Below are 27,933 nucleotides of genomic sequence, written 5' to 3'. Positions count from 1 at the left end.
GAGACCTCAGCCAGCTCCTGAGTTTCTTTCAAGACTCTACTTTCTTAGTGTAGTTTGAGGTTCACAGAAAAATTTAGACGAAGGTATAGAGATTTTCTATATACCATCCTGCCCCCACCACATGCTTAGCCTCTCCCATTATCAACATCTGCCACCAGAGTTGGATATTCATTACATGGGTGGATCTTCATGGACATGTCAAAATCATTCAAAGTCTATTGTTTACATTAGGGCTCACCACTTTTTTTGTTTTTGAACATTTGACACATGATATTACATTACTTTCAGGTGTACAACATAGTGATTCCACTTCTCTATATGTTATGCTGTGCTCACCGCAAGTGTGGCTACTGTCTGTTACCACATGGCCCTATTACAATACCATTGTCTATATTCCCTATGCTGTGCCTTTTATTCCCATGATTTAGTCATTCCACAACTGGAAGCAAGCTTGTATCTCCCACTCCTCTTCACTATCCTTCCACCCCCCCATCCCCTCTGGTGATCATCCATTAGGGTTCTCTCTTGGTATTGTGTGTTCTATGGGTTTGAACGAATGTATAATGACATGTATCATACAGAGTGTTTTCATTGCCCTAAAAATCCTCTGTGATCCACCTATTCAACCCTTTCCCTACACTAACCCCTGGAAATGACCATGTCCATAGTTTTGCTGTTCTAGGATGTCATATAGTTGGAATCATATAGTATGTAGCTTTTCAGATTGGTTTCTTTCACTTAAGCAGTATGCATTTAAGCTTTCTCTGTGTCCTTTTATGGATTGATAACTCGTTTTCTCTTAGCACTGGATAATACTCCACTATCTGAATGGACCTCAGTTTATTTATCTGTTCCCTTACTGAAGGACATCCTGGTTGCTTCTAAGCTCTTACAATTCTGAGAACAGCTGTCATAAATATTCTTGTGCAGGTTTTTGTGTGGACGTAAGTTTTCAATTCTTTTGGGCTAATGTCAAGGAGCATGGTTTGCTGGATCATGCAGTAAGAGTATGTTGAGTTTTGTAAGAAACTGCCAAACCGTGTTTCAAAGTGACTATGTGTTTTGCTATGCCCATTGCTCCCCACCCCACCAACATTTAGTGTTGTCAGTGTTGTGGATTTTGGCCATTCTAGATAGGTAGTGTGTAGTATCTCATCAGGCTTTTAATGTGCCTTCTCCTGATGACATATGATGTGGAGCAACTTTTGATATGCTTTCTCAAAAAGAACAGCACATTTACTCTATCTTTAAAATATCTTTAAAATATCACAGCTAGGTCCCAAGAATCATCTATCATTTTATTTTTGTTCCTGAACAACTTAGAAGTTATTCATCAGCCTGAGGAGCTATTCCTTTTTCAGAGACATGGATCCATCCTCAAATTTTCTGATAGCCTTGTTTTCAACTGTTGTGGCTTGCTGAATCAAAGCAGCGGAATTTGATATAAGTTGAGCGTTCCTTCCAGAATTAACTCATCTTTCTGGGCACGAGACACTGAACCCAAGCGATGTGTGGCCACATCCAAACACTGCAGATGTATTTGTCACCCAAGAAATTTTGGACTTCAGTCAAAGACCTACTCCCCTGACTAATGACATTGATGGGGGAAGTGAGCATACAAAGACCTCATCTTGCAACGAAAACCCAGTGTAACACCCTTGATCATGTTCTGTATGTGACTACGGAAAGTGTGAACAGTAGCCATTTCCTTTCTATTTCCCCACTGTTTGTTAACCCAGAGCCTCTTCTTTTTCTTTCCAAGAAGACGGACTTTTATACTGATGTGCTTGAAGTCCTTCTGCAGGGCTCTTCTGAGGCTCTTCACAATAGCTGTGCAGCCCTTCAAGTAATGTCGACATTTTCTGGAATGTCAGTCTTCTGATTGCTGCCCACTGCAGATATGGCAAAGAGCTCATATGCTTGTCATCTCTAGGTCTTCTTTGATGAGGTGTCTGTTAAGCGGTTGGCCCATTTTAACTAGGTTGTTCATTTTCATATTGTCAGTTTTTAAGCGATCTTTGTATATTTTGGGTAATAGTGCTTTATCAGATGTGTCTGTTACAAGGTATGCTCCCTGTCAGATGTGTCTGTTACAAGGTATGCTCCCAGTCTCTGTGTTGTTGTCTCATTTTCTTATCATTGCCTTACACAGCAGAAGTTTTGGGGTGCCTGACCAGCTCAGTCAGTGGACCATGTGACTCTTGATCTTGGGGTAGTGACTTTGAGCCCCACGCTGGGTATAGAGATTACTTAAAAAAAAATAAAGATTAAAAAAAGTAATATTAGTCACCCTTCTTTTAATGTGCCTTCTCCTGATGACATATGATGTGGAGCAACTTTTGATATGCTTTCTCAAAAAGAACAGCACATTTACTCTATTTGATATAAGTTGAGCGTTCCTTCCAGAATTAACTCATCTTTGAGATGAGAATATTCTTGAGAATATTCACAGAACAGAAGTTCTTTTTGTTTTGTTTTGTTTTGTTTTATTGAGGTGGGGGAGAGAGTGTCGGTGGAGGAGGGGCAAAGGGAAAGGGAGAGAGAGAATCGTAAGCAGGTTCTATGCCCATTATGGATCCCAACATGGGGCTTGATGTGATGCTCGATCTCACACCCCTGACATCGTGACCTGAGCAGAAATCAAGTGTCTGATGCTTACCAGCTGAGCCACCCAGGTGTCCCCAAAAGTTTTTAATTTTAACGAAATATATTTACCAATTTTTTCTTTCATGGATTGTGCCTTTGGTTTGTATTTAAAAGTCATTTCCATGTCCAAGGTCATCTAGGTTCTCTCCAATGTGGTGTTCCAGGAGTTTTATAGTTTTGTGCTTTATATTTAGGTCTGTGATTCATTTTAATTTTTGTGAAGGTGTAAGGTATATGTCTAGATTAATTCCCAGGTAGTGAACAAACTGTTATTTGGCAAGATCAATTAAGAATAAGAAGATTAGAAGTTTTTATTTTATCTTCACTGTTTCTTCTCTGATGCTCTTCCTTTCTTTATGTAGATCCGAATTTCTAATCTATATTATTCTCCTCTCTAAAGAAGTTCTTTTAACACTTCTTGTAAGACAGATCTTTGGTAAAACATTCTTTCCACTTTTGTTTGAGGAAATTTTTTTTTTTATTTTGGTTTTAAATGCTAATTTAAATTTAAATGCTAATTTTGTAGGGCTCAGAATTCTAGAATGTTTGGTCTATGTGGATGAACTAGGATGATTTCTGAGGAAAAGTTGAATATAATTCTTATCTTTGTTTCTCTATAGGTAAGATGTCCCCCCTCCCCTTCTGGCTTTTTTCAAGATTTCTTCTTCACTTTTGATTTTCTGTCATTTGAAAATGATACACCTACATGTGGGTGATTTTTGTTTGTTGCATGCATCCTGCTTGGGGTTTCTGAGTTTCCTGGATATAGTTTGGTAACTGACATAAACTTGGGAAATTCTGATTCATTGTTGTTTCAGTATTTCTTCTGTTCCTTTATCAATTTCTTCTCTTTTTGACGTTCTCACTACACATATGTTACATCTTTTGCGGTTGTCCCATAGTCCTTGGATAGTCTTTCCTATTTTTTTCAACCTTTATTCTTTACTTTCCAGTTTTGGAAATTTCTACTGATATACATCCTTAAACTCAGGGATTCTTTCCTCCACTGTGCCCAGTCTACTAAAAAGAGCCCATCAGAGGTGTTCTTCATTTCTCTTATAGTGTGTGTGTGTGTGTGTGTGTGTGTGTGTGTGTGTGTGTTTAATCTCTAGCTTTTCTTTTTGGTTCTTTCTTAGGGTTTCCTTCTCTCTGCTTACATTGTCCTTCCATTCTTTCATGCTGTCTACTTATTCCTTAGAACCAGTCCTAGTTGTTTTAAAGCCCCAGTCTGATAATTCTAACATCCCTGCCATGTCTGGTTTGGCGATTTGCTCTGTCTCTTCAAAAAAAAATTTTTTGGCTTTGAGTATGTCTTGTAATTTTTTCTTGATAACTGGACATGATGCACCAAGTAAAATGAACTGCTGTAAACGGGCCTTTAGTAATGTGGTGTCAGGTGTGGAGAGGGAGAGTTTTACAGCCCTAGGATTAAGTCTCCATCTCTTAGTAAGGGGAGGTCTCTGGCCTTTGAACTACACAAGTATTTCTCAGGTTTTTTCCTCCACACACCCGCCCCCCCTTTAGGTGGGACAGGGTGGGCTATCTGGAGTTAGGTATTTCTCTTCCCCAAGGCCAGTTAATTTCTCATATTACCTCAGCAGGAGACCGTGGAGGTCAAACAAACCCTATTAGCCAGTGGCACTGGCCCCCCGTGCTGCCAGCTCTCGGCCCTCGATGGGTACGGATGTCTCCACTGGGGATCATCCAGAAAGCAAAACCTGGTAGGAAGGACCAAATGCGGTGGTTTCCAAAATCTGGTTTTGTTTCCTTCTTTTTCTGAAGACTTTCCTGCGCTCGCCACAGCGATGAGAACAAATTACACATTTGGCTTTATTTAAGGAAGGGCCTCGCCTGGTGAGGAGGCAGAGAAAACTTACCATCAGCCAGACGTGGAGCATTAAAGACCTCTATTTCATTTTCCAGAATATTCCATTGTGAAACATCTGTTGACTCGGTATTTGCAGGAGGAGAAAATAGCATGTTGATCTGGAAACATATATATGTATATACATGTATATATACTTTTTTTCTTGAAAGTATATTAACTAGATAACTCAAGGAGATGGCAGTTGACCTCCATGCTGATGTCTTCTAGTACTGCTGGGAAAGATACTTTGAGTGGGCTCCGTGGAAGGAACCTGCTCTGGAAGGTCCAGCAATTGATTCTGCCCCTGCTACTTTCTTGTGACCTTCCATTCTGAGCTCTATTTCTTCCCCTATAAGATGGGCTTAATAATACCTTACTGGAGGAGCTTTAGGAAGGAGTAAAAGTTTTTTGTTTTTTTTTTTTTTTTAAAAAGTAGATGTACTTTTAAAATGTAATGGTCTATGTAGCCCTAACCTTTGAATCTCACTTTTTCCATTGGTCCTGGGAACAAATGTGGGAGGGGTGACACTGGCAATGGTGTTTGGTCTGGGTTGCCTCCAGTGTCGAGTGTCCTAAGCAAAGCTCCAAGCCCCCTGGACTTTGCCTTTTGAAGGCAAATGAAGTTTTGTTTTGTTTTGTTTTCTGCTGTGATCATTATTGTCCTTGGTATTTTCCACTTGGCAGCTTGCATGTCTCCTCCTGGCTTCCTTAGAAGCCACTGCCATACCCCGTCTGACACATTCCTGGCAAAGGCACGGCTATGGTAAGCCAGGGGGGCCTACGCCCTTCGCAACCCACACAATGACAAGCTCAGTACTTGCTCCCAAAGTTCCCGTCCACACCTGCTCAGGGCGAGGAGGCAGCTCCCTGCAAGTGAGCACCATTCTGTAGGCCAATGTCTCTGAAACCCAAGCAAAGGAAAGACTCTCTAAAGGCAGAAAGCCTTCTCACAGACCTTGAGAATACATTTGAGGATCTCCAGAAATTCGAGGCTCCCAGTGTAACAAATCGTGTTCTAGGAAACCCAATGATGGAAAATAGGAGCACAAGTAAGAGACGAAAGAATGGCCTTTCCATACCCCAGGGCCTCTCCTTGCTAGCTGTGTCACTTTGGGCAAGTTGAGCAGCATCTTGAGTGTTAACACCCTCTTCTATAACACGAGGGTAGTCATACCCATTTTAACAATATGATGACAGGGCTAAAGGAGACATCAAACTTAAAGTGCCTGGTGTTTGGGGGTAGCATAAGAAAAGTTAATTCCTTAGCAACTTGGAGGGAAAAATGTATCAGGGCCAAGGCCATGAAGCATTTGCCGGGTAGCAGCCAGAAGTGCAACATGCACATTTTTCCTGTTCAAGGAGATGTGGTCTAGGAGATCAACCGTCTGGGCATCCTGTGCCATCAAATGAGTGTCCTGTTCTTAGTGGATGGTTTCCTGAGATGGGGGGTTGCATTGCCTAAAGTCAGTGTCCTACAAGGCCACCCTCTGTCCTTGTTTCCTGAGAGCTTTGGGAACCCTTGTACAAATACCGCTCCTGGACTCCTGGGGGTCTGCGCGATAGCCAAGTTCTCCCAGAATGGTAGGAAGATTGGGCTTCTCACTGTGCCTTTCTACACAAAGGGCCACAGCTGTCATTATTCAGGGCTGCGCCTGCAGAGACAATTATAGAGCTGAGCAGCTTAGGGCCATGACAAGTTCATGGTTTTCAAACTCGGTTAACCCTTAATCATCCTTTTGGCAAGGGTCTTCCCCTTTTCCTGTTTTCCTCAGCTACTCTTCCAAGCCCTCACCCTTTTCCACATACCCCCTAACTTACCTCTGCCCCACCTTCTCTGCATATGGACTGGCTTCCAATTTTCTGAGAAAAACCGTTTTCTAGGCATCCACTTTCCCATCCTCGAATCTCTGCATCGTCAACATCGTTCACTCTGGTGCCTTGTCTCTTCAGAGTCAATCCACAGGCGCTTGGCAGAGCCCCTGAGATGTGGTCTATTAATTTTACCGAGACTCTAGGCGTGATAGACCATGTCATGATGGAGATGGTGGGCACCATCTCTGCTACCACAGGGGTACAGGCTTCTTGAGAAAAATGAAACCAAGTGGGAGGCAGAGAGAATCCTGTAATATTTCAATCACTCTTTAGAAGCAGTCATGCCTGTTTTTTTTTGTTTTTGTTTTTTTTTTGTTTGTTTGTTTCATGAGTTAACTCTCTTTTCCCCTTAAGCTGGTTGGCTTCTGTCCCTCACAACTAAAGGGGACCAAAAGGAAGTACGCTCTTCTAGACTGTAAGTGTCAGCAGGGAAGGACGGCATCTGTGTCTGCATTGCTCGTTCCCGGCACTTTGGAGAGTGACTGGCGCATAATAAGTTCTCAAGAGATATTTCTTGACTAAGCTTACCTGTGCCTAGTGTCGATGGTCCCATCTCTTCACTTCAGCTCCATCTTTGGTCCTTTTTCATTTTCTTTCCTATGTTTTAAGCCTCTCCCTTCCTCAGATTGTATATATTTCTAAGTCCTCTTAACCCTAAAAATAGAACCAAGCACATAACAACAAAATAAAAATCTTCCTTTATTATGACATTTCTTTCTAGCACCCTGACCTACTTTCCCATCTCATCTGAGCTTTTCAAAAGCCTATTCTTAACACACTGCAACGTGGCTTCCATTCCAATGATTTCTGTGCTGTCATACTCATTCCTGACATGCTTGGCTTGAATGCATGTAGCACTCTCTGTCAGCCACTCTTATTACAGTCCATACAGTTGATAGATACCCCTTCTTCCCAGAAGGCAAGATGTCCCTCAGAAGCTTCTAGAATCTGCTTTCTAGATCTCAGCTCATGGCTCTTCCCTTTGCCTGAAATCTCTGCTTCAATCCTAATCTTCTGTTAACAGAATTTGGAATTCTTTTCCCACATTGGGACTACAGCAGCACAATACTCTCCTTGGCCTTGGTAATTGCCGGTGGTAAAGTAGATCAGGTCTCCATATGCCAGTGTGTCCAGGGCCCACACTGATGTCACATTTTGACTGTCAGAGTTATACCAAGTGGAGGATGGCCACCGTGGCTCTGAGGCTGACACTCTTAGCTCAGTGATTTTGGGTATTGAACTGGAATTTTCTCTGCAACAATCCAGGATTAGGCGAGAGATAGATTTCATTTTATGAAGGATAGTGTACTATTACCTAAGGTCATTTCAGGAATGAGACTGAAAGGAGGTACCTTGTCAGCTGTTCCAGGAGCCCTCTGGGAATTAATCCTGGCTTGTTCTGATGACCCAATGAGTAGTGGAGGATTCTAGGCATCTAAAGAGAAAATTACAACTTCATCCATATACAAGTGCAAGTGCATAAATAACCCGAATCATTTAATTTATAGTGGCTTAGGAGATAAACAATCTCTGCTCTTCTTGCTAGCTCTAGAAAACAGCAGAGTCCTCCTGTGGTTACATCCATTTCATTTAGGTACTCATCAAATATTTGGCAAGCACCTACCATCTACAAGGAGTTTATTATCCACCTAGGGACAAAATCCATGCAGATAAATAGCTTTAATAAAATGTGGCATTAAATTTCAAATGGGCTTTCTTCTGTTAAAAGGCTACAAGGAGCCTTAAGAGTAGGAGCTAAGTCAACAAACACAATTTAATCTAGTACTCATTTAATCTAGTAAAACGCTGGTTCATCTCATTCAGTGATGGATAAACCTGTCTCTGCGTCGTCGGAGGGCAGTAGCCTGGGGTGGGTGCTGGGACTGATCTCTCTAACAGTGTTCCAGAGTGGATCTGATGTGTCCCCCTCGGTTTGGACATCACTGGTACATTGCACCCTTCCTCAGAACTGGACTTGCCATGAAAGTGTCATTCGATGGGTCTTGAAAATGGGTCCTCTCTTGATTATCTAACTATGCTCCCTCTGGTCTCTCCTTTTTTTTTTTTTTTTTTTTTTTTTTCCCCAGTCTCTTTTCCTGGATACTCATTTTCTTTCAGCTGTGTGCTAGTTTTCTATGGCTGTCATAACCTCAAACTTGGTGGCTTGAAATAACACAAAGTTATTGTTGTGCAGTTTTGTACATCAGAACTGATATACACAGATCTCACTGGGCTAAAATCAAGGTGTCGGGGGGGCTGTGTTTCCTTCTGGAAGCTCTAGGGGGGAGTCTATTTCCTTGCCTTTCCCAGTTCCCTGAAGCTCATGGCCCTCAGCCATCTTCCAACCAGCAATTTGGGGCTGAGTCCTTCTCATGCTGTGTCACTCCGACTTCCTCTTCTGTCTCCCCCTTCTGATTTTAAAGACTTCGTGATTAGACTGGGCCCACTGGGGTAGTCCACACAAGTCTGAGCAACTTGATTCCATCTGCTGCCCCCTTTGCCATGTATCCTAACCTCTTCAGAGGTTCTGGGGATTGGGACGTGCATGTCTTTGGGTAGCGTCCGGGTGGCAACTGCTGCGAGCCCCTTACTGTGCTTGTTCTATAGCCCTTTCTTTGCAAATCAGGTCTTCAGAGACCAAACAGGTGGTAATGAATGAGTGAAGCTGGACAGGTGGGTAAAGGGATACTGGCTGATCAATCAGCCAGTTGTTACTATGTTGTTGTCAGATCTTCTGCTTTTTCAAAGAAAGTCAGAACTTTCAATTTTGTTTCATTGATATATCTCACAGCTTTTAATTATTGGCAGGAAATTTTAATGTTTAAAAGCATTATATGAGCCAAACCAAACACATCTATTGCCGTATTTGGCTTTGAGAGGTCCATTTATAACTTCGGCTCCATGTATCCCCCCCGGAAATGATTTCATTATGCCTAAGGATTCAGCTGTACCACCTGTACCGTGTGTGCTGACTCCCAAACCTCTGTGTTTATATACACTTCTCTGATGTGCTGAGAATAACCTCACCAACTACATTTTCAATAGCCATATATGCACTCATGCTCAAATCTTCTTCTTGAGCCTGAGACCTGGGAGCCCCTCACTTTCTAGTCCAGTGGTCACCAAGTTCTACAATCTGTCCTCTCCTTTGCACCTGCGGCCACGATTGCATCTTTACTGGATTATTATAATGCTGTTTTTGCTCATCTCTTAGGCTCCATTCTTCCTGATTCCAGTCTACACTCTAAAATGCAACATAGACCACATCATTTTATGCTTCTACTGAGCATTCTTCAGTGGATTCCAATAAACCACAGGGTGAAGTCCAAAGTCCATAATCTAGCATTCCATGCCTCTCACGTTGTGACCCAGCATTACCTCTCCAACCTCATCTGTCACCACTTTTCCATTGCTATCTCGTATTTCCATATTCCAGAACATTGATTGCAGTTCCCTGTATCTGGGCTGTGGCTTACCACTCACTCGTCTCTCTGATTAGGATGCCCTTCCCCATAGATACACCTGGAGACCTCGTCCTTACTCTGGAAGGTCAAGGCTTACTTAAACTGTGCAGTGTTCCCCAACTCCTTCCCCTCAGCCTTTCTGCAGCCCTTCTTCCCAGCAATCGTTGTGCTCTGCTAATACATTCTTTATCTGTCTCACGTGCTTTGATTATTTGTTCATGTCCATGTCTCCTATCTTTGTGTCATGAGTACTTAGCAGAGGGCCCTCACAACAATCACGCCTAATAATATTTCTGAATGAACGAATGAATGAAGGAAAGAACCACGCCACACAGATGGCATCTGTCCTATTTAGGATCAAAATTACCCCAAGGAGTTGTAATTCTTTGATGCGTTTCTCAGTCCTCTCTTCAAATAAGTTTCTATCTTCCGCCAGCTGCAGAAGCTCTTTGAATGATTTAAAATGTAGAATTCAAAATTGGCTGCCAAGAAATGCCACTTCATTTCCTTTCTAAAATAACGTGACTTTCCCCGTGACCCAGACAAAAGAGCAACCCTTAGATAATGTTTCATTAAAAAAAGAAATTTTTTTTTCAGGGAAAAAGAGGTGAACTTGAGTGGATTTTAGCTCTGCCCCTTTCCTTGGTGTTCCCTAAGTATTTCTTTCCAGGTGTGAGGACTCTTCCCTGTATGGACATTCAGGGGAAGGCCACTGCATAGCCTGCTTTTAGTTCCACGGTGACGCCATCTCAGGAAGTGCCCAGACCCTGTGAACCTTGCAGGCTCCTGCAACTTAGTCATAGATCTGGGCAAGGACCACAATTTATAAAGCATTTCTCTCAGACAGAGAGCAAATTAGTCATCTTTCTAAAAATGGAAAGAACAGGCACAAAGGGGCACTTGTCTTCACTGGGAGCCTGGCCAGCAAAGCCCCCAGCAAAGCTTGTAGACTGACTGCAAGTCTTGGGGGAAAGATCAGCTCAAGGGCAGTCCCACAGTCACTCCCAATCTGCCTGACTGTACGAGGGCAGCAGACCCAGAGGCAAAAAGAAACCCAGCTCCTGGACCCACATAGTTACCGGACATCACTCCCCCCCCCTAAGATTTTATTTATTTATTTGTTTGTTTGTTTGTTTATTTATTTATTTGAGAGAGGGAATGAGGTGGGGTGGGGAGAGGAAGAGAATCTCAAGCAGACTGTGTTCTGAGTGCAGAGCCCACTTTGGAGTTCTGTAGCAGGACCTGAGCTGAAACCAACCTGCTGAGCCACTCTTGTGCCCCCAAACATCACCTTTTTTGATGCCTGAGGTTTACTCTTCTCCAGTTTCTCTGGGTATATTATCTACACACACACACACACACACACACACACACACACACACACACACACTTTGAGGGAAAGAGAGAGGGGAAAAGAAATGAACATTCACTCTGTATTCACTGTATACCTGTTATGAACGAGGAAATGTGTTAGATGCTTTGAATGCTTTTCTTTTTAAACTTGTTTCAATTTTATTTGCCCTTTTAAATCTCCATTTTACAAGTGAGGAGACTGAGCATGGGCAAGGCCAAGCGATTTGCTCATTTCTGAACAACCAGTGAACGATGGGGCCAAGATATTATTCAGTAGATGTTATTTCAAAGCCCACACTTGTTCCGTTGATGACACAGCTGATATAGGAGAATAGCTGTCACATCTAATTTTTGTGCTTGTGTGCCAGAACGGACAGCTTCTGTGAGCCTATCCGATTTATAATTTTATTGGCTAACATGTCCGATTTATAATTTTATTGGCGAACATGTCCAGAGTATACTCAGACCCACATTCGGGCAATAAATCAACACTCGTTAGGTGAAGGGTAGGGCCTGCCAGGTTGACCTGAAGGCGCATGAGAACCAGCCCCCACCTGCCAGGACTTGGAGGCTTCTTGGGTGAGTGGAAGAAGTGAAGGAGGAACACTAGAGCACATGAGAGCCCGGGGTCTGCCGCAAATCAGCATGCTGGCAAGGCTGGCCATCTCTGCCATGACATGCTGATGGTGTTCTCATGGGTGACATGCTCCCCTGGGTGCTTGTGGGGCCAGAGCCGCCCTAGCGTCTCTGTCACTCACTCAAGATCATGTGTTGGACTGCAGGTAATTGAGGGCTTGCCATTAAAGGGATTCCTTGAATCAAGGAGGGTGTTTGGTATTTTCATCATTAGTAGTGACATGCCAGTGGCAATTTCACGACAGATGGTGGTACACCCATATGTTCAGAGCTTCTGTGCCTGACCATCAATGCAGAGGGCAGCCAAATGTCTAATGTGGACAGAACACACTGTGACCTGAGATGGGGGGCTCGGTGGGGCTGGAGCAGATGGGGTGTCTGACCTGGAAGAGCAGATGACTTAGACTCATGCCGAGCGTCGTGCCGGACATGCGGAGCTTAACAAATGAACCAAATTGGAAAACGGAGGGCACACCCAAGGTCCAGCATGAGGCAGGACCCCCTTTCCCAGTGAGTGAGGACACATGAGGGAACCGCAGCCCCAACCCCTCACCCCCTCCTGCAGACACATGATCAGGGGATCAGGGGGAAGGGAAACTCTCAGGAGAGACTGAATATTTTCTAAAGGAATTGTTTGATGTATTAGTCTGGATTATGCTTTTAGTCAAACAGTATAACAACTCTTTCTTCCCTTGGCCAGAGGGTGTGGGATTGGGAGAAGAACTGGAATCTTGAGGCCCAAAGGAGTTACGTATTCTCTGCTTTCAGTGGTGTGTGAAGAAAATTTGGTGGCACTACCACATTTATATTATTTGCTGGTTTTTCCATTTTAGATATCATACCACCCTGTGTCACTTTCTCCCTTTGCATCCTAATTTTTGATAGGTAACACTATCTTTAGTTCTTCTGTCGGTACCTTTGTGTAGCTTCCCATTTCGTACTTAAATCTTTCTTTCTTATTTCACCAACTTTCGGTGAGGTCTCCGGGTTCCTGTTTTGTAGGGTAAGGACGCTTCCATCGACTGCTCTTTCTACCTTCTCATTTTTTTCGTTTGGGTAATTCATGTTTGCCTTCTATCCTGTAACGTTCTTCAAGTCTTATAGTATATGTCGGTTGAGTCTAAAAGGTTGGGTATCAGAAGTAGATTTATGCTACTGAGACTATGATATCCTTTTCAGTGTGGGATCACATGTCAGTGTCATGTCTCCTGCACTTTGCAGAGCATATTAGCCTCCAGCTGCTGCTCTCACAAATTCCCATAGACTAAGTGCCCTCCCGAACACCACCGTTGCTTAGTGACTGACTAAAGCAACACTAATCTAAGGTTTTGGGAGTCAGAAGGCCTCCACGGGTCTCAGTGGACTAAAATCAAGGTGTCAGCAGGGCTGTCCTGCTGGGGTTTCTATGGATGGATTTATTCCCTTGCCTTTCCCAGCTATTATAGGTCACCTGCCTAGGCTCCTGGCTCCTTCCTCCATATCCAAAGCCAGTTGTTGGATTTCTCTGATCATTCTTCCATCGTCATGGTTTTCTGCGATTGTTGCCTGGAAATGTCTCTGCTACGAAGCACTCATGTGATTAGATGGGGTCTACCCGGACAATCCAGGGTAGTTCCCCCATATCAAATTTCATAATCTTCATCACATCTGCAAAATTCCTTGTGCTGCGGAAGGGTAAGATAGTCACAGGTTCTAAGGAATAGGGCACGCGCGCATCTCTAAGGGTCTGCATTCTGCTCACCACAAATGTTCCTGGTGTTTAAAAAATGACAAAGAAGGGATTCTACTTCCTATACTCCATCATGGCTCACATACCATATCTTAATATGCTGCATGTTTTGGACTCTAGTTTTCTTGTTTAGATGTTTTTTGTTTTTAGTGGAGTCCTTGTTTTTTGTTAGAAGTATGTTTTCTGTTCACCAAATCCTGCCTTTTACCTCTATCTTATGTGTTACTGAGATCCATTTTAGCCTATTTATTTAATTTTTAAAGATTTTGTTTATTTATTTGAGAGGGAGAGAGATAGTGAGAGAGAGCATGAGTGGGGAGGAGAAGGAGGAGCAGACTCCCCACCGAGCAGGGAGCCCGATGCAGAGCTCTGTCCCAGGACCCTGAGATCATGACCTGAGCTGAGGGCAGATACTTAACCGACTGAGCCATCCAGGTGCCCCGCCTTTTTATGTTTTCTTAAAGCCCATTTTTGGGAGCTCACCAAGTTCTTGTTCTAGTGTGGAGCACTTGCTTTCTAGGCCCACTGCTCTGTTTTTACCTGGCATTTCTTGTTCTTGAACTCTTGGTTTGGTCTCACCATTTCTTATATTCCACTTCCTCATGTTTGTTGTGTTTTACACCAGTATCCAAACAACTTGCTGTGAAACAATGCATAAGAGATAATCTTTCTGAGTTCTTACATGTGAAAAATATTCCCCCACTCCCAAATCTTTTACATTGTTTTGCCATCTTGTGTTCACTTCATGCTGATTCCTCATATGCCTGGGCTTTCTAAACAAAAATTTCCATTTGTGTTTTTTTGTCACTTATTCATATTCTTTTTTCTTACTTTTAGTTAGGTTGTTTTTGCTAGGATTCCTTTTATCAGTGGTGGGTATTAATCCTTTGTAATATATATTGCAAAATTTGTTTCAGAATTTATTTATTTTTTTAAAGATTTTTTAAAATTTTATTTATTTGACAGACAGAGATCACAAGTAGGCAGAAGCAGGCAGAGAGAGAGGAGGGGAAGTGGGCTACCTGCTGAGCAGAGAGCCCCATGCGGGGCTCAGTCCCAGGACTCTGGGATTGTGACCTGAGCTGAAGGCAGAGGCTTTAACCCACTGAGCCACCCAGGTGCCCCAATTTATTTATTTTAAAATTTTATTTGTGGATACATTTATATTCTGTGTTCTTCTGTAACCATTGTTGTCTTCAAGCAAAGCATACTCCTTTTTCATTACATTTAGCCTTTGGTATGATATAGTTTTGTTGATAGTGTGAATGGGGTTTTAAAAATTACATTTCTAGTTATTATTTATTTATGAGGCTGACGCGCTTCCTACTGCGGTAATAAGGCAGGTTCCAATTATTGTTTATTTAAGTCATAAGAAAAAATGATTGATTTTTATAGGTTAATTTTATGTTTAGCCCTCTTACTCTGTTCTCTTGTTAAGTCCAGTAATTTTTCAATTTATTGTCTTAGATTTTAAGTGTAGACACATTTGCCTGCTTAGTGACAATATTTAAACCTCTGCTTATTTTTCGGAAGTTATTGCATTGACTACAGTTTCAGGAAAATGTTGAATAATAATGGTGCCCTGTTCTTCACTTAAATATGAATGCTTCTAATATCTCACTATAAAGTAAATATTTATGATAAATTTCTTGGATATTACTACTACCATGTTACTAAAGCTTCCTATTCATAACTTACTAAAATATTTTTAAAATTTTAAAGTTAGGAATGGATGTTAATGTTGTGAATTCCTGGAACAGAATAATTGATTTCCTAAGGTTGAACCACATGTAAATTGAAAGGGTTTTATAGGATTGATGAGTCATTTGCCCCTAGCTCATGATGTTGTTTATTAGGATCATTTCTTAAGAGCTGGCATGGTACAGTGAAATTTTTTACACCCATCACTCTGGTAAACCCACAAAGTTTTTCCAGAACACAAAATAATGCTTTTCCATACAAAATTGTTGTGGTTTTTTGGTGGAAAATATAGAAGACTTTGGTGAACATCAATTTTTTCCTGTCTGACCAGCACGACTTTCTTTGGAAAACTACCTCTCCCCAGTCCACAGAATTCTGGTGAGGCTGTTAATCATGGCTGTCTCCTCGTCCAGGCTCAGATGTAGGCTCTGACCCAGGCTGGACCATGGGTCCCCTTGGGGGACTTATACAGTGCAGGAGAAACTTCTGAAACTTCCATCTCCTTCATCTGAGACCATGGGCACTTTCACAAGTGCAAGCCTGAAGGGGCTGGTGGTTTTATTTTCTGCTCCATGGAGCGTACCTATTGAGGGTGAAGTTAATTCTGAGGACAGAGCCAGGTGGTTGAGAGAGAGGCAAAATTTTGGTGATATAGTTTGGTCTTTTAGACGTTACTGTGACAGAAGTCCACCCTCAGACTTTCTGGTTATGTGAATTCACTGCTCCGTCCCACCCCCTTTCTTTTTTGCTAAAAATGCTTTGCATTGTGTGGCCTGTTATTTGTTAGGGAGAGAGTCTAGGACTACTATCTGTTCCCAAAGTACAAAAGCAAGATTCAGAGTCTTCCTCTTTTAGCAAGAATTGGTACCAACACATTATATTCAGAAAGGTGCAAGCCAGGTTCCATAAATAACAAGTATGAAGGGAGAGAAAGCAAAAAGAGGGGAAAAAAATCACTGGCATGCTATCCAGACCGGTGGAGGTGAGACCACCGATGAGAAGATTCTATGCTTGGTTTTAGGTGTTGAGTATATGTGAAGTGCTCAGCAGATTTTTGTTTGTTTATCATATGGAAGAAAACTTGTGTTTGGTTTGCGATTATTTTCTGAGCCATGGTACAGACAGGAATGAAGTTATCCACAGATCTGTAAATAACAAAGAAGGACATTGCTACTTGAATGAAAGAGGCTTTTTCTGGATGCCAGTAACCACATGATTTATTCAGAGAGAACAGGCTGCACTTAACTCTGTGCTTCCTGACTTCAATTTAATATAAAGAAAATAGTAAAATTTTAGGAACAAGTGGTTGTGCTCATTAAGTATGAGTTTTCAGTGTACTCTGAAGAAATGGGCAGTGAAGACAAGAGTCTTTTTTTCCATATGGCAGTGGTCTGGCTATTAAAGGGAAGGGTGCTCGTGAATTTGGGAAATGAAGAACGAGATGAAAACACTGCCTTGTGGCAGTGATAATGCTCATGAGGCTATTTCAGTGATATCTGGTGGTTTTCTCAAAATCATTATCAATGATATGCTGTCTCATTTTCAATCTTGAAAGAAAGACATTGGGCTTTCTTGAGAAGACAGCACTCTGGTGAAAATGGCTTACTTGCTAAGAGTAAGTATCATAATATTTGCTTTTTGAAAAATGGATAAAAATTTCAATGCTCCGTTATTGGTCATATAGATTTTTGGTTAATTGCTTTACCATTTTAAAGAATGCAAGCAATTCAGCAAAGTACAAAGGAGAAATTAGGAGATAACCCCAAACCCTATACCATGAGTTACATCCCAGGCTTTACCCTATGCACACATAGAGCCAGAAGGCCAGAGAGATGGGAGAGGTACATCACTAGATAGCATGCGTTTTATAAAAATTACATCATATTTTTTAACAGAAGGTTTTCAACTTCATGTTACTTATATTATAAAATCCAATTTACTAGGAGAAACTGAAATGAAAATAAATGTAATTGAATTTAACACAAGAAAAAGAAGTTGAAAAACTGCTGATAAATGGTTCTTCCTTACAAAATAGTTACACAATTATAAAAAAAAAAATCATTCAGAAGTTAGAGTCATTATCTCATTTAACCACACATACTAATTTTAGATTCTATTAGTTGACTTCCTGTAATAAAGGGTAAGAAATTACCAGTCTCACTTCCTTTCCCTATTTTGCTGGTTATCTTATTTCAATTTTGCCAAGGTTTAAAACACTTCCATTTGGTTTTATAGTTCTAATTACCATAGTTGCTTATAATTAGTATGACATTTAGACAGATTCAGTCAGTGTTCACCATGGGCTTTTTCTCATGGCTTCTTCATTACTAAGTTCTTTATTTTGATTCATATATCCAGTTGGGTATGAAGGGCTCATAGGTTTTCAAATTCTTTCATTTATTAACAGGGACCTGTCTCGTGCTTTTAAATAAAAAGCAACTTGGCTAGGTATAATACTCTTTGCTTCTACTTTCTTTCCCCTAGAACTTTATAGCCGTTATTTAATTGTTTTTTTGGCACCAAGTATTACTGTGGAGACATCTGAGGCCAATCTGTTTCTGCCCGCACCTTAAGGTGACTTCATTCTTATGCATAACATTTTACACTTGATCTTTGCCAAAAGGCCGAGAAGTGATTATGCATAACATTTTAATCATTGGAGTTCAATATCCTGATCATAGTATGGCTTGATGTTGAAAGCTCTGTGTCATTTCCCCCTGAAAAACAGTGTATTCTTTCAATATATAAATTCAGTTTTTCTTCATTTTGGCAGAACATTTCTATGTGATATATTTGAATATTTTTGTTTCATTCATTTGTTTCAAAATTCAGGATGCCAACAGTAGATCATCTTTGTTCTCAGTATCTATTACCATTTCTGAACTTTCTTTAATCTCTTCACCTTTTTATTCTCTGCGCTGTAATTATCTCATTGTAAAAAAAAAAAAATCTTCTCTGTATGTTAGGTGAGTCTGTGGATTCATCTCCACTTACCACTGTGTATTTTCGTGTTTCTGGTCTGTGGAGATGTTTATTTTGTTTTGAGTGGAATCTATGCCTTTAAAGATATTTAAAAATATATTCCATCATTTCTATATGTTTGGGGATGGAGGGCAAAAGGAAAAAAGGAGGGTTTGTGTGTCTTTTAAATTTTAGCATGACCAGAATTTTTAAAGCTCTTCTATGTCTATCTCATTTTTATTTCTAATGAAGTTTTTCCTGGTGGGGGTGGGGGAGAGGGAGTGGTTCTGTTCAAGCTTTCCAGAAGCTATTTATTCCTTGAAGGACCATTTTCCTTCACATATACCTTTACAAGTGCCTTATTGAGTCCCTGTAGGTAAAAAATTTTTACAATGTATTTTATTTGGGGTGGCCTTAATTTTACCTCTGTTGTTTCTTCTCTTACTGTGATGGCTAGGATTACCTTTGCCTTGTTCTTTTACTATGATGGCTAAGATCCTTCAACACAATGTAGAATAAGAGTGATGATAACGGGAACATCAGAGTCCAGCTGGGAAAGCAGAAACCATTCTAGGTATTTCAACAGAAGAGATTTAATAGAAGAAATTGGTTCTACAGGTGATGGAAGAATAGGGAGTCTAACAGCTGCAATTAATATAACAAAAAAAGTATCAGTCATATTTATAAAACCAGCCAAAGATAAAGACAAATGCTAAAATGGTGAAGTCACCCAAAGATGAGTAACTGCAGAGCAATTTATTGCCCTGGCCTGGAGGAAAAAAGGAAGAGTGGGGTTCACAGAGCTGAGAAGCAAGGGCTATCTAGTGGAGAACTGTAACAGTGACCAGGAGCTGGGACAATGGAGAAGACTCCAGTGATGGTACAGAACAGAGAGAGATATAGGGAGGGAAACACTCTGCTTATACCTTTCTGCTCCCTTCTCTGTCTTACCATCACTTCTTACTGGTCAGACCTATCTGTTTGCTAGAGGGCTAGGGTGCCTTGAAAGAATGTCCTCCACCTTGCAATGAAACAGCCGTTTACTTGGGAGTATAATTTTAAGTTTAAAAATAGTCATTGAGAACTTTGGAGATATTACTTTTCCATAGTTATGTCTCCTTTCTTTAAAACTTCAGACAATTATGTCTCAAGGGTGAACTCCCATGTTTCTTAACTTTTCTCTCATATTTTTCTATCTCTACCATTTGAGTATAAATTCTGAGATTTCCTAAACTCTATCTTCCAAATCACTAACCTTCTATTTAAATCCTGTGTACTCTAAAATTTATTTCCTTTGCATAATTGTTTTTTGAAACATCTTTGCAAAGGTATAATGTACTCATTTTTAAGTACAAAGTTCAATGAGTTTTTGCAGGTGTAGACAATCAAGATGCTTTTTAGATGCACTAATGTTGCTGCTTGTGTCAGTAGTGTGCTCTTTTTTCCTGGTGAGTAGTATTTCATTGGATGGACATAGCATCATTTGCTGATCTGTTCATCTGCTGCTGTTTGTTTGAATTGTTCTCATTTTGGGACTGTTGCAAAGTTGCTGGACATTTATGTCTTTGTATAAGCATATGTTCTCATTATCTTGAGTAAATACCTAGAATAGGGTGGGTAATCATATGGCAAGTGAATGGTCAACTTTGTACAGACAGCCATACTATTTGGCACAGTGGCTGTGCCATTTTACGTTCCCACTGGGAATGCATGACCCTTCCATCCAGTTGCTCTCCATCCTCACCAACACTTGGCATTACCAGTGTTACTGATTTTAGTCTTTCTGTGGGTATGTAGTGATATCCAATTGTGGTTTGGGTTTTGAATGTGTCAGTGAACGGTGTTGTGATATTGAGTATTTTTGAAGGTATTCAGAATGGATTTGCTACTCCAGTTCCATGACAGTGTCCTTGAAAATGTGCTGCCTGCTAGTTACTACACTTCAGGAAAATCTGTTTAAGTCTAGGCTCTGTTGGAATTGTGAAGAGATTGTGAAAATTGTGAAATTGTGAAAAGATTCTGCCTTTCAGCTAATCATATTTTCCACCTAAAATGACATTAGTAAGTGTGGTAGGTAGGATAATTTCTCTCTCTTCTCCCTCTGCCCCAGAGATGTTCATGCCCAAATTCCCAGAACTTGTGAATGTGACAGGTTATATGGCAGAGGGGAATTAAGGTTGCTCATTAGCTGATTTTACAATAGGGTGAATAACCTGGACATCCAGGTGGCTCAGTAAAGTCATGAGGGTCTTTAAATGTGAGAGGGAGGAGGAAGAGGAAGTTAGAGGGATGCAACATATAGACCCAGCTCAATATTGCTGGCTTTGAAGATGGAGGAAAGGGGTCACCAGTCAAGGAAAGTGAGCAGCTTCAGTCTCTAGAAAGAATACACTCCTGCTGATATGTTGATTTTAACCCAATGAAACATATTTTTAATACCAGACCTCCAGGGCTATAAGATAATGCATTTATGTTGTTTTAAGCCACTAAGTTTATGGCAATTTGTTACAGTAGCAATAGAAAATTAACATATTGAGGTAATAATTTACTGTAACAATTGCTACCACTGCACCAACTGCAGCTTATTCACCAACACTTTATCCTCTTCCAACTTTCCTTTTGGCTATTTCATTAACCTCACCATTAAGAGACGACAGAGACTCCAAATTTAATGATTTGCTCAGTTTTAGGTTGTATTATCACAGCTTCAAGAAGATAGCTTGATGGCAAGAGTAAGTCTAACCAGGAGTTAGAATTGGTTTCAGCTACCCATCCTTTCCCCTATGCTCAGTAACTACTGTCTTCTGTCTCCTGCTTATAGTCCAGAAAAGATTAGAAGTAAGACAGCAGGTACACTGAGGTTTGTGACCACACAGACATTGTTTTGTTTGTTTGCTTGTTTTTTGCTTATGGTAAGTTATTTCAGTTTGTGTCAGTTAACAAAGCATTTGAAGTGAGATCAGTGCAAGACCTTCATCAGAGGAATACAGTGTATACACAGGAGTACTGGTGGGTGTATTAGTTTGTTACCACAGAGTGGGCAGCTTAAGCAGCACAAATTTTTTTTTCTCACAGTTCTAAAGGTTAAAAGTCCAAGATCAAGATGTTAGCAGGGCTGGCTTCTTTTGAATCCTCTCTCCTTGAATGGTAGAGGGCCATCTCCCTCTTATGTCTCCACATGGTTTTTCTGGGCCTGCATTTTCTATGTCCTAATCTCTTCTTACAGATTCACCAGTTGTCAGATTAGGGCCCATCCATAGGACCTCATTTTACCCTAATTAAAGCTCCTACCTTCATGGGCGCCTGGGTGGCTCAGCTGGTTAAGCATCTGCCTTTAGTTCAGAGCCCCACATCAGGGTCCCTGCCCAATGGGGAGCCTGCTTCTCCCTCTGCCTGCCCCTCCCCTCTGCTGCTCCTGCTCTCCCAACCAAATATAAATAAAATCTTAAAAAACATAAAGGTCCTGCCATCAAATATAGTCATATTCTGAGCTACAACAGGGAGGACTTCAACATATAAGTTCTGAAGAAACACAATTCAGCCCTTATCAGAGAGCCCTTATCAAAGGCTATTAAGTAAGGCATATGGAAAATGTTCAAGAAAACTAAAATGAAAAGTATTTAACTTCGCATCCAATATTTGTGCATAAGAGAAAATTTAAATGGCTTTCAAATGATGATTTGGAGTGAAGATAGGCCTAGATTTTTGTAATTAGTTGTATATAGAAATGAGAAAACTGGCACTTTGTGTTAGGCCCTGATAATGATAAAATAAAGCAAACATTAGTATAAAGATAGTAAACATGGTGTTATAAAGTACATCAATATTTACAAATATTTGCAGTAACAATCCTAACAATAAAAAATAGTAAGCTGTTAAAGTAATTACCTAAAACATCATTTCTTGAGGTCAAGGACAACTACATTAACACACACTAATCAACCTGGCTGAAATCAAAAGAAGTAATGTGAACTCAACAACACTTCTGAAAAAAAGAAAGTAAAAATTTGGGGTGCCTGGGTGGCTCAGTGGGTTAAAGCCTCTGCCTTCAGCTTGGGTCATGATCCCAGGGTCCTGGGATCTAGCCACATTGGGCTCTCTTCTCAGCAGGGAGCCTGCTTCCTCCCCCCTCTCTCTCTCTCTCTGCCTGCCTCTCTGCCTACTTGTGATCTCTATCTGTCAAATAAATACATAAAATCTTTTAAAAAAAAAAGTAAAACTTCATAGTTCATTTTCCCAATAGAAGGTGTCTCTTGTAGTATCAATCATTTAACTATAAATATTTTCAACATTCTGTTAAGAGTAATTTGGAGTAAGAGCATGAGGAAGAAATAGATCCACTTTTTAGAAACTGTGGAATGAATTTATTAGTTTCTTAATATACACTCAGTTGGACTTGATTGGTGGATGTTTCTCTCCTATTACTGTTCCCACTACCACAGATCAACCCAAATGCCTAAAAACTGGAATCTAGAAGCATCTATAGTATATGCAGAAAAGAAATCGGGAGGTAAGGGCACCAAATAGAACACAAGACTCAACAACTGTTTTATCCTTTGAAGATACTTTAATTTTGCTGTTATGATTACTTAAAAAACACAGTTGTTTTCAGCATTTCCTAGCTACAGTGGTGCATAGGAAATTCCATTCTAAACAAAGAATTAATTAATGAAATAACAACACACCTTAACATTTTACATTGATAGGTTACAGTTTACAAGGTGCTTTCACATACATTATTTCATTTGATTCTTACAACAAGCAGATAAAACAGTCAGTGGGAAAAACATGATTTTTTTTTTTAGGCTTTTGATGAGTATTTTCAGGCCAATGGGCAGTCAATACAAGAACATATCAAAAAAAAGACAGCAATACCCACAAGCCACAATATCTTTTTTGGTAGGTTGACCGTTTGATATCAATTGGATTTTTAGCATCAGTGAAGGAGGAAGGAATCAAAAGAGACATGAAGTCCTTGTGATATTCAAAAAATTTTAAGAACACTGTGAGATAAGGAGAAGAAAGAGAAGAAAGGCCTTAAAATATCACCTTACAAAGTCTTACTTCAAAGCACATTATCCCTTCAAACTGTCAAATAAAAAGAATCTTGTCATGACATGTGAAAATTAGAAAAGACCTTAGAACTCATTTTGATCAAAATGGAACTCATTTTGTAGCGCTAAGGCCAAGGACATCCTGACTGTGTGACAGACAAGCCTGAGACCCAAATTTCTTGACTTTTGAGTCAGGGGTCCTTCCTCTGCAATGCCATCTCCTTATTATTTACTGAGGAAAAATGTCATTTCTTCTGTTTCAAATAATGTGATTTTAGGTTAAATACTGATTTATTCCACTGATTATTCAAGTTTTTATTTCATTCTTGGCTAAACTGTGGCTGAAACTGTGAGTTTTATATAACTTTAAGATATTCTAATTCAGTGTACTTGATTGGTTGGAAATAGACTCTCTTGACATATCAGAGAGCTTGCTCATGTCCTTTAAGTGGAGAGTAAGATGGGAATGGCGAAATAGCCCTCAAAACCAATGTACGCCTAGGGGCATCTACCTAGGCAGAGTCTAAATCTTTTTAATTGCTGAAAACTAAAGCGTAATAATCAAAGTGTCATCCCCAAGATTTATTAAAATAATTTTACAATAATATACAATAAAGCTACCATAGAATTTGTAGCATACACATAGAATACAATGATCAGCATGTTCTTGGGCCAAAAACTAATTAAAATATTTTATACAAATGATGTATTAAATTTATTAACATGATGATATATTTTTGTCACATAAAACTTGATACAGCAAAGTATTTCATATTTTCCTTGCACATTTTAAATATAGGTGGACCAACTGAAATCAGCATCAGCTTTTAAATGACATAACCATGCAAAAACACTTGACAACCAATAGATGTACAGATTGATGCAGAGAATATTCCAGACAGGCTTTTTTCAATGTCTTCAAAGGTTTTATACAGGGGTGTGGTACAGAGGAAAAGAAGTAGTCAGTGACCTGCACCAATAATGAAGCAAATAGAATGCTTATATATACATTAAGATCAGTTTGATTAAAAACAACTTATATGCATGTAATTGATCATAAAAAATGAACACAGTTTATTTTAGACTCTTTTGGTGTGTTGTTTTAAGATAGGTCACTGACACACGGAGATAAAACCAGATGGCCAAATTTAAAAGCAAAGACAAAAATATTTAAAAAACAGAATTAAGCCATGGATTCTCAACAAATGTTGAACTAAGTGTGCAAAAGTGCCTGAAATTTCCATGTGACAGCAATGTTATTGGCAAAGAAATATAAAAAAAATTAAACTCAAATACTAAAATTGTATCTGCATGATCATACATTCTGTTTACTGAAAGAAAAAGGCTTGAAATTCTGACATGTTTAAAAATATCACACCTCAAAATTAAAACACAATTGTGGCAGTTTTAAAAAACTTCATCCCTTTTCCTCATTGATGAGGCACAGGATGAAAGCCGAAGCTTCAACAGTGCCTCTCCCTCAGGCTGACAAATAGAGTACGTCAGAATAACCTGGCAACAATTCCTTTTGTTCTTAACAAAACATTACTGCAAAACAAAGCAAAGCGAAACAAAGAAAAACATCATATAAATAAGAGCATCTCTATACTGTTTACAAGTATCAAGCCATTTGTTTGACTCAGCAGGTATTTGTCCGCATTAATGTTTTTAATTCTTTTCCTTTAAAAAGTTTATAATGAGGACTATTTGAGAAACTTAAAAATTGTCACTTTCTTCTTCAGTCACCTTCTGTTAAAATACTGGCTAAAACGCTTATGGAGAAGTGAAGGTTTAGAAATCTTAGAGCTAGCTCTAATACCTACAGAAATGCTGGTACCAAGTGATGATCCATAGCATTAGTTTTTCCTGTGAAGGAGACACATTTGTCACACTGCACAGCTGGTCACTTAATTACTCAAGGGGAAGATGATACAAAAGGTAGTGAAGGGAAATAGAGCCTCTGATCTCTAGAAATTCAAACTGCTGGGGCTAACTACTCGATGTTAGTCTATCCAAGTGTCTTGCCAGAACAGTGAATTCTACGAAAGTTATTGTTTTGTTTTGTATAAACTGCCTTGTTGATGAGACAAAAAACTGTCTTCAAAAATTGTCAAAAGTTTTGGCAAAACTGAGTCTGAGCTACTCAAAGTAAAAATAGTTATTGGAAGTATATCCTCAAGCCACTGACCAACAAAAATAATGGCAAGAACTACCAAAGGCAACACTTATCCTTCCTTGGAAATATCACAGAGCCATAACACTGCCCATCCGAAACACCAACAAAATAAAGTGGAGTACTGTTTGGAGAAAAACTGATGAAAATGAAAAAGGAAGAAATAGACGTAGGGCAGGAGAACCAAAGGGAAGCAGGAAAGTGTCTAGTTATGTGTTATGGCACAGACAATGCTTTGCTTAGCGGTGCCTTGTTACAGAGGTGGATGCAGAGCGCACACACGGATGGCAATAAAGACCTCACTCAGTCGCTGGAATGACAGAACTAGGTAACTGCTTCAACAAGGACGGTCTCAGCTCCACCGTATCTCCCAACAGAGTGCAAAGACTGAGTGTGAGTTCTGATGTCATCTTGTTGCTCGGCTTTAAAATTCACAAAATTCTTTTGCACATTTTTCTGTTATAGAGACGCGGATATCTTCTTCTTCATAGTCATCAAAGTTGCTGGTATCTCCAGAGCCTCTGAACTTTGGTATGAATGGTGCTTCAACCTACATTTGAGAAGGAAACGTAACTGTGATATTACGATTTATAATAGGAAAAATATATTTGGTTTTCATCCCAATCCTGAACAGAGAGCTCTTTAAGGACTTCATAAATGTTATGTTAATGAGGTGACTTTTGGAAAGCCTCTAGCTAACCTAAGGATGGGCACTAATTAGACACTTGGAACTTTCAGTCTTAGCCCCTGACCTCCAGGAGGGAAGAGGGGTTGGAGACTAATTTAGTTGCCAGTGGCCAATGATTTAAACAATCACGCCTATGTAACGAAGCCATAAAACTTCACAAGGATGGGGTTTGGAGAGTTTCCAGGTTGATGAACAAATGGGGATTTGGGGAGAGTGTTGTGCTTGAAGGTAGCAGGAAGGTCTGAGCCCTTTCCACATACATGTCCTATGTATCTCTTCCATCTGGCTGTTCTGTGTTACATTCTTTTATAATAAACTGGTAATAGTAAGTGAAGTTTCTGAGTTCTGTGAGCTGCTCTAGCAAAGTAATTGAAACCCAGGAGTTTGTGGGAACCTCCGATCTATAGCCTCTTAGTCAGAAGCACAGGTGGTTAGACTGTGATGAATGTCTGAAGTGGTGGGGGATATGGGCACTCTTATAGGACTGAGCCCTCAACCTATGGGGTCTGATGCTATCTACAGGTAGATAGTGTTAAGACTTGAGTTAATTGTGCGGTGGTGGTGTGTGTGTGGCGAGGAAGACACACATATTGGAATAATAAAGAAGAAAAATGAATGCTTGGGAGTTTCTAAACACCAAAGAAAATACATTCCCACTATTATTATATGGTCACATCTTTAAATGCCTTTAAGTCCCTAAATGATAACCGCATTAGAAAAAGCAGCAAACAGTAGGTTTGCCATTATCTCAACATTTTCATTTAAGGAATGGTACAATACTTAAGAGATGTCTAGGATAATTAACCAATGGTATCAAAATGCTGGCACTTCAGGTTACAGAATTCTAGATTTTTCCTTATCGGTTCCTTCCTTTTTAAAATTTTTATTTATTTGAGAGAAAGAGGGTATGAGCAAGCAGGGGGAGGGAGGGAGAGGGAGATAAGCTCAAGCTGATTCTGCGCTGAGCCTGATGTGAAACTTGATCTCATGACCTGAGCCGAAACCAAGAGTTGGATGTTCAACCAACTGAACCACCCAGGTGACTCATGATTCCCCGCTTCTGATACAGGTTCTTTCTAATATGTAAACCAGTGGTCTCCAAAGTTTTTGGATTTATATACCTTTTAATAAAAACATTTTTGAGCATAAATCACCAATATATGTGTAGCTATTTATAAATTATTTACTCACATAAGTATGTTAGTATAAGATACATACACAAACAAGACATTTAAAAAGACCATAGGACTGGGAAGTCTAATATCATCTTTTAGTTTGCCAGCTGGTTGCCTCACATGCACGCTCTGGGGACTGTGGTTCTGCAGCACGCAGAGGAATCAGCAATGCAGACAGCTGCCTCACATCTAGCCAGGTGGCAATTTAGGATCACACCTGTTGGGATCATCTCTACCTGTACAGTGATTGCATAGTTTGAGTTGTCCAGGCCTCTTTCTTCTGTTTCCTGCTTCTGCTAGAGACTATTGGACTCTTGGACTATTGGACTATTTCATTGCTCATGAGCACTTGGTCAGAGAATAACAAAATCTATGAAAACTGTTCAAATGATCATTTTTGATAATTTTGGTATTGGTGTGCACAGTTATAACTGAGATATTAAAACAAATGGCTACAATGAGGTTCTCAATTATTTCTATTTATAAATTATCCAGGGATCTTCAAGTCCAACTGATAGTCAAGATCTGCAGTTGATCAATCTATTCAATACTACAATCTGTTTGCTATAGGGTGCTACTTCTTGGCAGATAAGCTGTTCACTATCTAAGGTAAG

The 27,933-nt window shown here is 40.1% G+C and overlaps 1 protein-coding gene and 1 pseudogene across 9 annotated transcripts in view; both read right to left on the bottom strand.

Annotated features, from left to right (window-relative positions):
• Positions 1 to 1,326: 1,326 nt before the first annotated feature.
• Positions 1,327 to 6,568, bottom strand: LOC132002078 (large ribosomal subunit protein uL6-like; annotated as a pseudogene).
• Positions 6,569 to 22,774: 16,206 nt separating this feature from the next.
• PRKACB (protein kinase cAMP-activated catalytic subunit beta) overlaps positions 22,775 to 27,933 on the bottom strand; it is a 124,746-nt gene continuing 119,587 nt past the window's right edge. For all 9 annotated transcript variants that reach the window (XM_059375254.1, XM_059375257.1, XM_059375253.1 and 6 more), the window contains one exon: positions 22,775 to 26,006. In XM_059375254.1, coding sequence (XP_059231237.1) covers positions 25,881 to 26,006 — 126 coding nt within the window. In that variant the 3' untranslated portion in view covers positions 22,775 to 25,880. The remainder of the gene's footprint in view (positions 26,007 to 27,933) is intronic.

This window comes from Mustela nigripes, chromosome 14 (genome assembly GCF_022355385.1).
Source record: "Mustela nigripes isolate SB6536 chromosome 14, MUSNIG.SB6536, whole genome shotgun sequence".
NCBI classification, from domain to species: domain Eukaryota; kingdom Metazoa; phylum Chordata; class Mammalia; order Carnivora; family Mustelidae; genus Mustela; species Mustela nigripes.
The sequence above is the reverse complement of the archived record's forward strand: the minus strand, read 5'-3'. Positions and strand labels throughout refer to the sequence as shown.